Below are 15,742 nucleotides of genomic sequence, written 5' to 3'. Positions count from 1 at the left end.
CACACGCCTGCTGTTCTGCTCCCAATTAGAGCTATACTATTCTCTTCTGGGGACCTCCATCTCAGTATGTTGCAAATAAAGGTCTTGAGTTCCTGTTACACTGAAATCCAGTAATGGTGTCAGTACCTTCTATAGACCATGACTCTGCAAACCCTGAAATGCCCTGACACCTTCTCCCTTTCACGCTCTGTCAGTTATCAACTAGCAAATCCCCGCAGTCATTAGTTTTCCCTCCTCCTTACAAATCCCTCTTCTCCCTCTTCTCTCCTGCTACCACACCTGCTGGTTCAGCACCCATGATCTTTTGCCTGAACTATGGACTTGCCCCTGTTCACTTGATCCTTCCTTCTGCCTTAGATGTTATCTAATCTGGGCCTATCTCCTAGGTCCCACAAAACAGAAAATGGTCTGACAGCACCCTATTCTATAAAAAACAAACATTAAACGTAACATTTTGAAAACATGAGGAATAAACAACCAAAGGCATCAGAAAAGGTTTCATGAAAAAAAGTGACCTCCCATGTGGACCCAAACTGACTTTAAGGACATTTCCAAATACTGAATGGATAGCTCATAACCTATTCCATTGAGACTCCATTATGTTCCCTAAACTCCATCCACACCTTTGATGCTTATGCATATAAGTTCCTTCCTCCCTACCCCTGATAAATAGCCACGTGCCTAAATCCTGTGTGGCTTCTAAGGCCTGGCTTATATGCTTGCTAGTCAAGGAAGCCTGCCTTGTTCATCATGACAAAGGAAGGGTATCTCTCCCTCTTCTGACACCACTTTCCTTTGGCTTCTCTGTTACTGCCTATTACAAAAAAAATTTAACTAAGAATACAAAAGAATATGTATAATACACATGTTTGGCCTAAAGAAGAATAGTAGAACCAATCCCCGTTAATCCGTTACACAGCTAAAGAAAGAGACTGTTACTGGTATCTTGAAAATGCCTTGGGAAATATCCTTAATTGCCTCCCCTCGTGATCACAGGGAGAACAGCTAATCTTTGCATTTTGCTTTCAGTTTTCAAAAGTATATGTATCCCCAAATCATGCAGCATTTATTTTTTCATTATTTCGAACTATAAATAAATAGAATCAAACTGTACTATATTATTCTCCACTTGTTTTTGTTCATTCAACTTTACAGTCCCGAGGGTCATCACATTGCTGATGTTTGCTGCAATATCGTATCACATTTAGGAATATGCCAAAATTAAACAAATTTTAACAGTAAGAAGTGCTGCCATAAATCCTCCTACACCAGCTTTCTGGTGTACTCTTGTAACTCTTATATTTTTATTATTTTTAAAAGTTTATTTATTTGAGAGAGAGAAACAGCACGTGCGTGGGGGAGGAGCAGAGAGAGAGGGAGACAGAGAGAACCCCAAGCGGGTTCCACGGTGTCAGCGCAGAGCCTGACTTGGGGCTCAATCCCATGAACCATGAGATCATGACCTGAGCCCAAATCAAGAGTCAGACGCCTAATCAACTGGGCCACCCAGGCACCCCTACTCCTGTAACTTTTATACTCAAATCATTCACTCTGTATATCCTAGGAGACTGCTCTGTGCCAGAAGTTGAATGAGGCTGGAGGTGGAGAAGAAAACAGACTCATCCCTCACATGAAAACTTAGCTCATTTAGACAGACAGGCAGTAAGTAAGTTAATAAATAGAATATCAAGAATTATGACAAGTGCCACACAAGGAAAGAACTGAATCTAAGCAACAGAATATCAGGAGTGACCTACTTTAGAATGAAATAATCATGGAAAGCCCCATTAAAGATAGGCAATAGTTAGGCTGGAAGCCAAAGGAAGAGAAGGTAGCTGGTGTGGGACAAGAATAACATTGAGAGCTAAGACAAGGGGTCTCCAGGCAGGTAGAACAGAGTACAGGGATGGCCATTCCAGTCAACCACTAGAGCTGATGGCAGAAGTCTTCTGTGGTGCACAGTGAACGGAGGGGACAGAATAACAGGCCAAGGTAAAGACCATTCCATTCTGAGGGCAACAAGAATCTGCTGAAAGCGTGTATCCATGTGTAACATGCTATCTCTGAATGTAGGTTCCTCGAGTGTGGGAACCAAGTCTCTTTACATGGTCTTAGCTCCTACACAGTTGTGGAGCCCAACAAATGAATGAACAGTGACCAAGCAGTGACAGCACGCCCTCTACATTAAGTCCTTATGCTGGGTGGGGGTTTACACAAAATGGGAGGACCCCTGACCTGAAGCCATAGACAGCAGGGGCGGGACAACCCTCTTAACATTATCTCTTACACAAAGGCAAGCATATGGTGCTTAGGTGAGAAACAGTCCTTACAGGCAATCATAAAGTTCTGGAGAAATTGGAGGCAGGTGGGATTAGCTTGTAAACGTTTCCAAAAGAAGTAAATTTTTAACAGTGTCTGGAGGAATAAAGGGTTGCAGACCACTGCAGAGGAAGGGTCAAGGCATTTCAAGTGAACAGAAAGGACAGGAGAAGGAGGAACAGATTAATCATAAACAGGTGAGCTGACAAGTGGTGTAAAGGCCCCGGGCTGGAGAGCAGTGGGGGCAGAGGCAGTGGGGAAAGTGAGGCCAGGTGGCTCCAAACACATCAGCTCGAATATTTATAATCCAACGCAATCTGGCACTTTTCTAAGTGCACATTTCTAAATGTCATGTAGTTTAGAAGCAGGAGGTATTCCTCTTCTGCTCTTCTCAGATTTGAAGGAATGAACTGTAGGAGGGAGTTTTTTCCTGAGAATTCAAAAGAACCAACAGAGGAAAACACCAAATGTGCTGGTACGTTTATCCAGCCAGAAGTACTACTGAAAACTCGGACCACGTTCATCATGACAAAAAGCAGTCTTTGGTCAATGGAGATTTTGCCCCTGAGTCATTTGTCCTCATTTTATAGCTCATCAGGCCTGAGAAGACCTTCCAGATCTGTCAGCTGGATATTGGGCATGCAGCTGAGCCCCTTTCAAAACTGCTGTCACCATGGACTCACTGAGCTCACTGAATGTCCCTTCTGTGTGTTCCTAATTCACTTCCTATTCCCCTCTGGCTCAACATACAGATCACTGGCCAGGGTGTGTTGGCTTTGCTTTTTTTGTACTGGTGATTCTGCACCACTTCCTTCCGTTATCTGGGGCTCTGTGGATTATGGGCATCAAAATCACCTCGGGTTTTCTTTCATCCATGAATCTGGAGGTGTGTTTTTAGCCCTTGAGACTTCTTTTCCACACATCACTTAAGTTTTCCTTATTTTATTCATTTAAGTTTTTAAAGTTTATTTATTTTGAGAGAGAGAATTTGCACAGGGAGGAGCAGAGAAAGAAAGAGAGAGAGAGAGAGAGAGAGAGAGAGAGAGAGAATCCCAAATAGGCTCCATGTTGTCAGCATGGCGCTCAACTCGGGGCTCGATCTCGCAAACCGTGAGATCGTGACCTGAGCCAAATCGAAAGTCAGATGCTTAACTGACTGAGGCACCCAGGTGCCCAAGTTTTCCCTACTTTAAAGCTTTGCATTGCTGTGGGGTTTTTTTTTTTGTGTTCTTTTTTTCTGAATGATTCTATACTTCTCTTTCCTCACCTCTCCTCATGTTACCAGCTCAAAATGTAATTCTAATTTCTACTGACTTTTAAAGAGTTTTTAACTTTCATATATCATTTTGCAAAGAGTAATATTCAAAGCTTCACTGAACTGCCTAGACAGAAAACAATTATTAACAAAAAGTAGTAAACAAGAATATTTGGAATTATTCAAATTACTCTGCCTTAAAAATATAGACAAAGGTCACTTCTCATATTAACTATCTGACAAGGTCTACACGTTCTTTAATGTTTTGTTATTTTGAGACAGAGCGAGACAGAGCATGAGCGGGGGAGGGGCAGAGAGAGAGGGAGACATAGAATCCAACGCAGGCTCCAGGCTCTGAGCTGTCAGCACAGAGCCCGACATGGGGCTTGAACTCACAAACTGCGAGATCATGACCTGAGCCGAAGTCGGACCCTTAACCAACTGAGCCACCCAGGCGCCCTACATGTTCTTTAAATAAACTCAATCATCAAAACTACAACCACAAAGAGAATTTAGATAGATTAAATCTATACTTTATTATTACAAGTACTCATATTTCTATTTAAATTTAGGTTGTTTGGGTATGTGTGTTGGGGGTAGGAATAACCCTTTAGTAAAATGGCTATCACAGAATATTACTCTGAACAAACTCCCTGCAGGAAAAGTTCATGTTGCTAATACTAATTGTCTCAAGACATATTTAAATAGAGACTTTTATCTAATTTTCTAGGTGCCAGTTCAAATTTGGATCAAGAATGCTATTTTTTAGTATTTCTATATTATGTGATTGCATTGAATCAAACTTCATTGCAGAAGAAACACTGTTTTAATTTTTTTTTTTTTAGTTTACTTTTTGAGAGAGACACAGAAAGAGACAGAAAGAGAGAGAAAGAGAGAGAGAGAGAGAGAGAGAGAAAGCATGCGTGCACGAGTGGGGGAGGGGCAGAGAGGGAAAGAGAAAGAATCCCAAGCAGGCTTTGCACTGTCAGCGCAGAGCCTGATGCAGGGCTTGAACTCGCAAACAGTGATGTCATGACCTTAGCCTAAATCAAGAGTTGGATGTTTAACCAACTAAGCCCCCCAGGCACCCCTGGAATCCTATACTTCCAAATGAATACAAAGTTCTAAGAAGGCAATGATCTACTACTTTGATTTGTTGATTTAATCCTTTTAAATTGGGTGGCAGCATAATTTTTGAAAAAGCTTTTTACGTTACTCCTGTAGTTTGGCTAATTTTGTTCTCCAACTGAGAATGGCATATGTTCATTTGTTTTACTAGTGCATGCATGCTGATGGGGCAAATAGAAGAGCATTTACAGAAACAGAGCCAATTCCTTGAGTGTGATACACTGAATATCAGATTTACTCTCCAAACACATCCCCATCTTCATTTATCTCTGTCTCAAAACAAAAAACAAAAAACAAAAAACAAAAAACCCCACAAAAAAACCCACAAAAAACAACAAATGCAATCCAAAGTTCCGAGTGATTAACTTTGGTAGAATAACTCACAACATAGAGCTTTTTGTAGTCTTCGGATTTTGATGGCTGTACGGTAGGCAGAGAAACGTACATTATTCAGGTCAGCTGAAATGGGAAAGAGAACACATTCAAAAGCATGCTTATTAGTTAACTTACATTGAATGGCAAGAATGTATTTGTTTACTTCAGATGATGGAAAAGTATTATGTCTGTTCTCATTAAAAACTCTTCTCTCAAAATCCACAGCATTTATTTAAGAGAATAATTAAATGTTCATTAGCACCATAGTGAGAGACATTCCAAAGTAGTGCTACATGGCTTTCAAGAAAGCACCATCCAATAGCAAAAGGAGGGAACTGAGGAAAACGAAACATGGCCTGTTAACTTTTGAAGGCTTAAATCCATCGCACCGTAGGCTCAGGGCCCTTCCTTCTCTACTGCTGGGAGGGATTCTCCTCCAGAGGCACCTTCCTCAAGGACAATCAGTTTTCTGTCAATAAGGCTGTCCCTCTCACTACTCATAGAGCTAGTCTTATTTCTTCCATCCGGATCTATCTGCTTCTTCTACCCTTTTATAAATATGGTTAAAATTATCCTATAGTCCATATTCAAATCTTTCGAAACAAGAGGTTAACTATAGTTAATAATACTGTATTGTATATTTGAAAGTTGCTAAAAGAGGAGATCGTAAGAGTTATCACAAGAATAAAAAATGTAATGATGTGAGGTGATGGATGTTAATTAGACTTACTGTAGTAACAGTTTCACAATACAAATATTGAACCACTATATTGTATACCAGTAACTAATATCATGTTATTTGTCAATTATATTTCAATTAAAAAAAAAACTTAAAGATTTGGTATCAAGTTAAAAAAAGATATTGTAGGGGCGCCTGGGTGGCTCAACGTCTGACTTCAGGTCGGGTCATGATCTTGCAGTTCGTGAGTTCAAGCCCCACATTGGGCTCTGTGCTGATAGCTCGGAGTCTGGAGCCTGCTTTGGATTCTGTGTCTCCCTCTGTCTCTCTGCCCCTCCTCTGCTCATGCTCACTCTCTCTCTCTCTCTCTCTCTCTCAAAAATAAACATTGATTTAAAAAATTAAAAAAGAAAAGGTATTGTAATTTCTTTCTGTCTTCTAAAGACACAGTATCTGTATTAGAAACTAGCAGAACTGGAAGAAAATGCAGAAATCATCAAAGTTTGTACCCTCACTTTACAAAGGAAAGAAACCCATGGCTTTTCTCTTTTGTTCAACCTTTGTAGCTGCTCTCACTCATCCAAATGAAAGCTCATGAGAGAAACCTAAAGAAATGAAACTAAAGAAATCAAAAAGGGTGCTCCCCATGTTGAAATGAGTTGGTGTGAGAGACTTAGGGCCTCGTTTTCCCTCTCCAACACTGCCTCACCTACCCAAAAAGAAAACTCTTTCAAAGAAAGCAGGCTAGAGAATCAGTTCAACATCATATTCTACTAGAAATCTACAAGATCAGGATTTTCATATCATGTGTTTCCTTACATTTTTTAATTTACTTTTTTGATGTTTTATTTAGTTTTCAGAGAGAGAGACACAGAGCATGAGGTGGGGAGGGACAGAGAGAGAGGGAGACACAGAATCTGAAGTGGGCTCCAGGCTCTGAGCTGTCAGTATAGAGCCTGACATGTGCTCAAATCCACAAACTTTGAGATCATGACCTGAGCTGAAGTTGGATGCTCAACATACTGAGCCACCCAGGCACCCCTTCTTACATTTAAAAAAATTTTTTTTAACGTTTTTATTTATTATTGAGAGACAGAGCATGAGCATGGGAGGGGCAGAGAGAGGAGGAGACACAGAATCCAAAGCAGGATCCAGGCTCTGAGCTGTCAGCACAGAGCCCGACGCAGGGCTTGAACCCACGAACCTTGAGATCATGACCTGAGCTGTAGTTGGCTGCTCAACAGACTGAGCCACCCAGGCGCCCCTTCTTACATTTTTATATTAAAATGATTTTAACTTTTCATGACTACTTTGACAAAATGCAAGTAGGCAAGCTAATTTAGTACGATTAACTACATTAAATGTGAGTTAAAAGGAAACTTAAAGGGTGAATTCAAGGTGGCTGTGCTGTTATTGTTTTTGTTTTCAAACAAAGCTGAAGTTTAAGATGACTCAATAGGAGGGAGGCTGTGCTCTTCCTTTTAAAATCAACCTCATGCTACTTCAAATCACGTGTTCCCTCAAGAATGGTGAAAAACTGTTTCCTGCATCGCCCTCAGAAATTCAACTGTTTTTCTGTGTCAGTGAAACAATCCTTCAAACAAACCATGCTGTGTAAGAAAAACTGGTGGTTACTTCCCTTTTAAGAATATACAACTATCGGTTGTTTTGGCTAATTAAATAAAATAGCACTCACCAAGGGACTGGAAGAGTTCAGTCATTTTAGGATGATCCCAACAGGTTGTCTGTGTTTGATGGCTGGGGGATAAAAAAAATAATGTATGTCCCATAGAACATATGCAAATAGAATTTTTATTCTAAGTTTTCAAAATCACGCAAAATTATCCCCATGACGGCTCATTCTGAAACCCAATGTCCAATTATTACTTACCATTTGAAACAATAAGATATTTTTATGTGGGCAGTGACGTTGTAAAAATATGAGTAAAGAATTTTGTTTTATCTATTTTGAAAAGAATTACAACTAAAATTTAAACCTAGATATGAAGTGTGTGACTCTGGGGCCACAAGCTTGATGTAGCCGGCTGGATCAATGCAGTTTCCAGAATAATTCTACTTGTGTTAGGCAGATATAGATCCTCATTCAGAATAAATCCTCGGAGAGCAGAAGTGCTGTAAAGAGTTGCTAAACTTTAGAAGTCCTAATCAAATTTCCAAAGAACAGAGAAATGAAGTGTTTAACTCTGAATAACATGTTCACCTCACAATCAAGTGAGGCGCCCTCCTCTTTAACCTTGAGTCTCTCCTTCCTTGGTGTAAATTAGCCCTTTTCCCCTGTGGGGATTCACTCAGAACCCTAGAGTTGACATAAAGATCATTTTAAGCTAAAGACATCTGAGATTGAACAGATGCAGAAAGGAGCCTTTTCAGAGCTTCCTTTATCGGACTAACCGCAGCAACTTCTGGGAAAGAGGGCTACCATAAATCCTCTCTCTGGGGGAGTTTCACAGCTATGAAGAAGACAGAAAAACCACCTGCACCTGCATAAACAAACATCATCACAAACTTTCTTATCGCACGCTTTCCCCCCCAAAAGCCCATTTATCTCTCCTAAAGAAACCTATTGGTTCCTCACAAAGGAGCCTTTCTCCCCAATTTCCTTCCACTGCTAAAGTTGGGTATATAAGCCCCAAATTCCAACCATCCTTTTGAGTTACACATCACTGTACATGCACAGCAGGCATAAACAAATGCTCTTCTCTTGCTAATCTGTCTTTTGTCAGTGTAATTCACAGACCCTCTGAAAGGAAACCTAAGAAAGGAAACCTAACAGCACCCTCTTCATGTATATCTGGATTCTCTACGCCCCTAATGTGTGAATCTCTCTTGCCAGTGTGACTTCTTTCTCCTCTCTCAGCCATCAGCCTCCATCAGCTAACCAGTATTTTTCTTATAGGCATTGAACAGTTTTTCTCATGATGCTTCGTCTTCACTTTAGAAGAAAGTTTTATAGTTTTCTTCTTTCTGTAAATTCCAAAACTAATTCACAGATTAGATGTCTTTTGGGAATAAGATGAGGGTAGACTAGGTCCACATAATTAGGTTCTTTCTTTGTGTACGTGTGTGTGTGAGAGAGAGAGAGGTGAACAGCTCTTAACTTCAGTGTCCTTATATTTAAAGATAGTTTACTGTCCCTTTTCTAGGTCAGAATAGAGTAATAACGTTTAATAGTACTCCAAAGACTTCTTAGACAACACTCAGTTCTTACCAAACTGTTTAGTAAGCTAAGTGAAATGGCCCAGTACACAACAGAGAGTGGTATTAAAATATTCATACAATGAAACTGAAGAGAGATTATTTTTTTAATCTATGTAATATATCAAAAAGTGGGATATGTCACTAGGAAAAGGACATAATCACTGTTACACATGCATAAACAGAACCCCCGAGAACTCAGAATTTGCTTTGAGACCATTTAAAGTGTAGATATGGAACTGGGTATGTAAAATGTCCTGGGAATTCCAAAAACTCACACAAAATAAAATATCTAAAATGTGAAGGTCTATCTTAGCAAGAGCTGGAAAGTTGGCTAGTTCCCCTACCTGGTACTTGATACCAAAGCAGAGGTGGAATGTTTCTACTTTGTATTCTGCTACTGAGCACCAAGCAAAACATTCCACCATCTTACTCTCTAAGTTGCTCCAAAGACCACGGAGAGAGTACCGAAGCTGTCTGGCCTATAAATTTTACTGTTCACAGTGTGGCCCACAGCTTGAGAGTCATACAAAGTCTCAGACCATATATTAAAAAGAAAAAAGAAAAAAAGAAAAAGTTTCCTGATCAAAATCTCAGACCCCCATTCCTTCTGTTGAACTAGAATTTTCATCCTAACAAAATCCCTCATGTAGTTGATATGCACATTCATGTATAAGAAGTAACTTAACCTAAGTAACCTAAAGAGCTTCTAATGCATGAATAAAAGTAAAAAAAACAAAAAACAAAAAATAAAGACACTTCTACCTTCAAATTTTGGAGACTACCTTATTTAGCCAGCCTACCAGTATTCCCATAACCAAATTTTGGAGACTACCTTTAGCCAGCCTACCAGTATTCCCATAACCCCTGTCTCTACTGAGTAATTTAAATCCCCATGGCAATCCTACTGTCCAGAGGCAGATATCTCATCGTGAAGGACCAAATCAAAGCTCAATAACCAAACTAAAGCTCTGAATAACGCAGAGCCAAACTTCATACTTAAACCACAAATGTAAGTACTCTTTCTCTAGAATCACAAACGTGGAGCTTTGGCAAACAGCTCCTACGGAACCAGGAAGGGAAAATACCATCAGGCAGCGTGGCAGCGGCTGAGAATTCAATGAGAAGACTTGCTTGCTAATGGCTCTTCTTAGTGAAACCACTACTAGGAGCTGAGGGAACACACACATTTGGCAAACAGATGGAGGGAGGGAAACGGCATCTCCCTTTGTGAATTCAGTACCAGTTGATTCATTAGGCAGAACTGCCAACGCTGAAAATAAACACAGCCTCTGGTTACAAAAGTATAACTGCAGCTTACCAAACAACAGTTAAAAAAAAAAAGTAGTAGATGCAGTTGGCTGTTGGATTTTCTTTTTCTTTCTTTCTTTCTTTTTTTTTTCAGTGGGGGGGAGGGTTTTAAAGCAAAATCCACAATCAACCCAAAGGCTCTAAGTATTTGAACAGCTGCAGATCGCTCAGCTTATCCAGCCCAAATGCTTCCAAGTCCTCCCAGAGTAGGCAACCAAACCAGAATGAAAGTAGCATATTTTGCCTCCAAAACAATAACAGTTTCGATTCTGGCCAACTTCAAATCTGAAAGAGGAGTAGAACCTAACATCGTACAGCTTGATAAACTGTAAACAAATCTAACAAAGCAGCAATGAACAGGTAAGTCCAAAATCACATGAAGCACGTGCTAGAGAACGTGTGACGTGTCACCTGGGTGCCGAGCCATGCCAGGATTGCTTGTGTGGGGAAAAACTGGGAAGGCCTCTGATGGGGCCAAAAAATCAGTGGGTGTCCTATGAAGCTTAAATTGTGTCTGAACTATTTTAAACTCTGCAAACTGAAGAAAATGATAGCAGTGCAAATGCTCTTGTCCATAGAAATGCAAATTGTGTCCACTGGGATGCAACTGATTATTGTCCTATGGATACTGACCAGTTTGTCAGCTTCGCACCTATTGGTACACTCATTTTAGCATCCCTTGTTTGACTAAGGATGCAGTTCTTAGTATTCCCCCTTGGAACCTGTTATAACGTCTCCCCATTCCCCTATTAGTGAGATAAATGAAATCTTTGACACATGCTCTTTTCATATTTGTATGAAATTTGTATGCTCGTTCTTCTGGAAAACCTTCCAGTGTCCTCAAAACAAGTATCATCTGAAGCTCCTCTCACACCCAAACACGTCTGTTTTGGTCATGAATTCTACTTTACTTAAAATCAAATACAAGCAAACCTTGTCAAGTACGACGAATTTTTGTAACAAATTGTTCTATCAATCATGCCTGGAATATTGACATTTGTATTTTAGAGTGTGCTGCAGCCTTTGTTTCTGTATAGCCCTTTACACCCCTGTGTCTTTGAACCTACCTCTGACTATGAAATTATTTTAAGTGTATTTTATAGTTGAAACCAATAGATTTGAAGGTATCCATTGTCAATAGTTTAGTCTTCCTGCCTTGCGTCTTCATTATCATGACAAGCTAGTGGCATTTTCTAAGGAAGACTCTATGCTTTAACAATATCTATTATCAAGTAGATATAAAAGAAGATATAGAATTCTACTTGACATGAGAGTCAAGATTTTACCCATTATTTATTTATTTAAATTGTTGTTTTTATTTTTTTAACTGTGATATGACACTGTATAAGTTTCAGGTGTACAACATGTTGGTCTGATACATGTATACACTGCAGTAGGATTACCACAGTTGTGTTAGCTAACACCTCTATCCCCATAATTATCATTTCTTTTGTGTGGTGACAATATTTAAAATCCAGTTTCCTAGAAACTTTGAAGTTTAAAACTTGAATATTAAAGCAATAATATTGTCTGTAGTCACTGTGCTGTGTATTAGATCTCCATTACCTGGTTTTTAAAATCATCCTTTAATGCCCTGGTCAGTTCTAGTTTGTACTTGCTATCCTGTAGACTTTTTAAAAGAGTACCCCTTCCCTCTGAAAGTGTCACAGCTACGATAACATGTGCTCTCTGTATTTTATGGACTTTGAGGAGACAGTAAACCAGTAAGGTTAGTAAGTGATATATGTTTATACCCATTATTATTCATAACGTGTTCCGATGAGCCACAGCAAGTAAAACACAAATGAGATTGTACACCAATGAAAAGAACACAAAAATGCTGTGAAACAACATGGTCCAATATGGGAGACAATGAACTAACGGCAAAACACATGTAATTTTGATAGACTGATAAGATATTGATTTCTGGGCAATAGACTAATCTGGGGAAGACATTTTTTAAAACCCATTTGTCCTAATTAGAGTGGCCTCATTTCTTCCATAAAACCTTAAAAGATGACGAGAAGGCATCCTGCTTACCCCAAAACTGACGCTTAGCCAAACACCTTTATGTGTTACTTATCTATTCAATTTTATGCTTGAAACTGGATTTTGTGAGTTTTGCCATGTGTCATTTCATTTAAATTGCAATTTTAAAGACGTACAAGAGAAAAAAATTACAGGTGAGTCAGTTAATTAAAAATACAAATGTAAGAAAAAGAACAACCCATATTGTTCAGATAATCATAGAAAGAGAAATAGTTCTTCTTGGCTGTGCATAGTCAAAGATGACACACTAGGTCGGGACGCATGACATTAATTACAATAATAGCCTATTATTTGAGTGTCCAGCCTGTTCCAGGTGCTCTTCCAAACTCTTTCTTTGTGTTAACTCAATAAAAATTCTATGAATTAGGTGCAATAGTATCTCCATTTACAAATGAAGGAACTAGGGCAGAGAGCATTTAGAGAACTTAAGGTCTCATGGTAAGTAGTAGAAATGGAATTTGAACCCAGATGGTCGGATTTTAAGCCTGAGTTCTTAATATGGAAGTATACTTGCATGACTGAGATTTTAAAATCTTTCTGATGAATCTGTCTAAATTTGAGTCCAAGGTCCATCATTATAATCATTACAAACAATCTCATCTGCCTTGCTTCCCTCTCACTCCTGGCAAAACCCAAGCACAGATCAGCTCAATTACTTGCCTTCTCTGGACCTGAGCAGCTGTGCATGAATACAGCTGGAGAAAATCATTCAACAGACAGACTAATTTTACTTTAAATATTTAACTTCAGACCTCAAATGTCCAACTGCTGGCAACCACACAACATTCCCTAATAAACTTGCTTCCCAGACCCCAAGACAATTTACTACTGCCTTCTTTCTCCCAAACCTAAGTAAGTTTCCCTCCCTGCCTTATATCATTTAACTCGATCTCACACTTCATTGAAAAACTAGAAACCACCAGATTCGAATTCCTTCATCTTCCCACCACCAAATCAATAAAGGTCCTTCCATCTGCCAGATTGTCTTCTTCTCCCTTCCTTACCAAGGAATTCCTCCCTCCTACCAAAGGCAAATTCTTCCCAAAGATTTCTTTAAAAACCCTTATGCTGCATTTAACACTCCCCTGACTCAATAAGACCATTCTCAGAATACAAATGTTGAAGGATCTGCTATCCTTATATACTCTTTCATCCCTACCTTGAATTGACATTTGCTGCTACCTACCATCCTTTTTCCATTCTTGACAAAATTTTCCAATGAGTAGTGCACAACCTCATGTCCCACTCACTACTGAACCCACTTTCACTCAGTTTCCAAATTCACTCCTCTACCCAACTAGCCCTATTAAAATTACCAGTGAACTGCATGTTGTCCAATGGAGTGGCTGCCTTTCTGTCTTCAACTCACTAGACCTGTCCTCAGGGTGGGGAGAAATCAGGAAGAGAAAAACAATGCCATGAGTACAAAGTGGAGTAGAAGCTAAGAGTTGCTGTTAAAAAATCTCCAGAATGAAGTTGACACAGGCTTTTGCAGGCTCTGCTAATACTTTTTTTTACATATGCTTATGGAAGTAATATATAGGAATACTGGAATCAAGCAGGAGCTCCCAAATAATCAATTTGCATTCAGGTGATTCAAGTATACAGAGTGAAAACAAATTTCGGCAATCTGATGCAATGTTATTTATCTGAGTTATTTATCTTCTTAAAGATCTAAGAGGTGACATTCTCATTCTGGAAAATATAATTCCCCCAATCTTTGTTTCACTTGAGACAAGAATATATGAAGAATATGGAGTAGTCCTGCCAGTATGCAGATTCTTACACCGAGTGTGTGTGCTTGTGTGCACGACCGCATTGAGGGGCTAGTGGGGGATGGACTGGGCAGGAAGTGAGGAAGTTGTATGGGGAGGAAACTTATGTGTTCCTCAGGTTTATACAGAGCATCTTAAACCCTTTCAAATACTTTCTGCCATCTTCCAGGCTTTTAAAGGCAGGAAAGCCAGGTTATATTTTTTGAAACATAAGAATAAATCTAAGGGAAAACTTAAAGTTTGAATATCAACATTTCCAGGAAAAAAAACCTTTCTGTTTAAATTCAAAAGAAGATATAGAATTCTACTTGATAATAGATATTGTTAAAGCATAGAGTCTTCCTTAGAGAATGCCACTAGCTTGTCATGATAATGAAGACGCAAGGCAGGAAGACTAAACTATTGACAATGGATACCTTCAAATCTATTGGTTTCAACTATAAAATACACTTAAAATAATTTCATAGTCAGAGGTAGGTTCAAAGACACAGGGGTGTAAAGGGCTATACAGAAACAAAGGCTGCAGCACACTCTAAAATACAAATGTCAATATTCCAGGCATGATTGATAGAACAATTTGTTACAAAAATTCGTCGTACTTGACAAGGTTTGCTTGTATTTGATTTTAAGTAAAGTAGAATTCATGACCAAAACAGATGTGTTTGGGTGTGAGAGGAGCTTCAGATGATACTTGTTTTGAGGACACTGGAAGGTTTTCCAGAAGAATGAGCATGCAACACACTCAATAAACCCAGGGAAGCCTTATTTTGGTAGTATCTCTGCTTGGGTCCAGAATTCAGACAGAGCCTCACCTCTGACCCAAACTCTACGTTCCTCTAAGCTCTCAAACTGGGAGAATCAGACCATTAATCAACATTAATCAATATTCCTGTGGGTTATCTGTTATTGAGTTGGCCCTGGGAAGTCCTGTATACTCCTGCCCGCGATTTTAACTCCATGATTTAACTCCATGATTTTAACTCCCACTAGAGTTGAATTTATCATTGTATCCTTCTAGTTTTTTTTTTTTTAAGCTGAATGTATATTATTTGGTTTTGGAAAAAAAATTTACTACTTTATCTTTTTTCATATATATTTTTTAAAGGAGAAATTAACTGTGATTTTTTTTCTATATGGTTGTACTGAATCTTACTGTATCATTTTACTTTTTAATCCATACAGAGAAAGATATTCTATTTATTTCACAATTTATTTGATCATTACTTCCGTACTTTTGCTAGTTTCCATGACTATCTTAAAAATTTAATCTTTACAGATCGAAGTACAAATATTTCTTTTTCCTCCCTAATGGCCCTACAGTGACCTCTCTGTGCTGTATGGTAGAATTTTATTAATTGCATCCCTGACCCTAAAGGTTGAACTGTACAGTAAGGCTGATGGTGCTACTATAATACAATGGAGCTGAGTAATCTATAAGATTCCAAGCCGAAATTCCACTCCATGGTAAGAGTAACTCTGGCCTCAGCAATGTATAGATGAATGGCAGGAAAGATAATACCTTTTTAAGTCTTGAACTAGTCAACGTCTTTCTCAGACAATGTCAACTCCACCTGAATTATCTCAGTAACCCAGGGCAGTGGTAAATACACTAGAAGTTGTCTGGTTACAGTTTGC

General features: G+C 39.0%; 1 protein-coding gene across 9 annotated transcripts in view; it reads right to left on the bottom strand.

Moving 5' to 3' along the window:
• The window catches only part of UTRN (utrophin), a 519,130-nt gene that overhangs the window by 65,612 nt on the left and 437,776 nt on the right, over positions 1-15,742 (bottom strand). For all 9 annotated transcript variants that reach the window (XM_045499918.1, XM_045499921.1, XM_045499919.1 and 6 more), the window contains 2 exons: positions 7,453-7,514; positions 5,087-5,161 (listed from right to left, as the gene is read on the bottom strand). In XM_045499918.1, coding sequence (XP_045355874.1) covers positions 5,087-5,161; positions 7,453-7,514 — 137 coding nt within the window. The remainder of the gene's footprint in view (positions 1-5,086; positions 5,162-7,452; positions 7,515-15,742) is intronic.

This window comes from Leopardus geoffroyi, chromosome B2, assembly GCF_018350155.1.
Source record: "Leopardus geoffroyi isolate Oge1 chromosome B2, O.geoffroyi_Oge1_pat1.0, whole genome shotgun sequence".
Lineage (NCBI taxonomy): Eukaryota > Metazoa > Chordata > Mammalia > Carnivora > Felidae > Leopardus > Leopardus geoffroyi.
The sequence above is the reverse complement of the archived record's forward strand: the minus strand, read 5'-3'. Positions and strand labels throughout refer to the sequence as shown.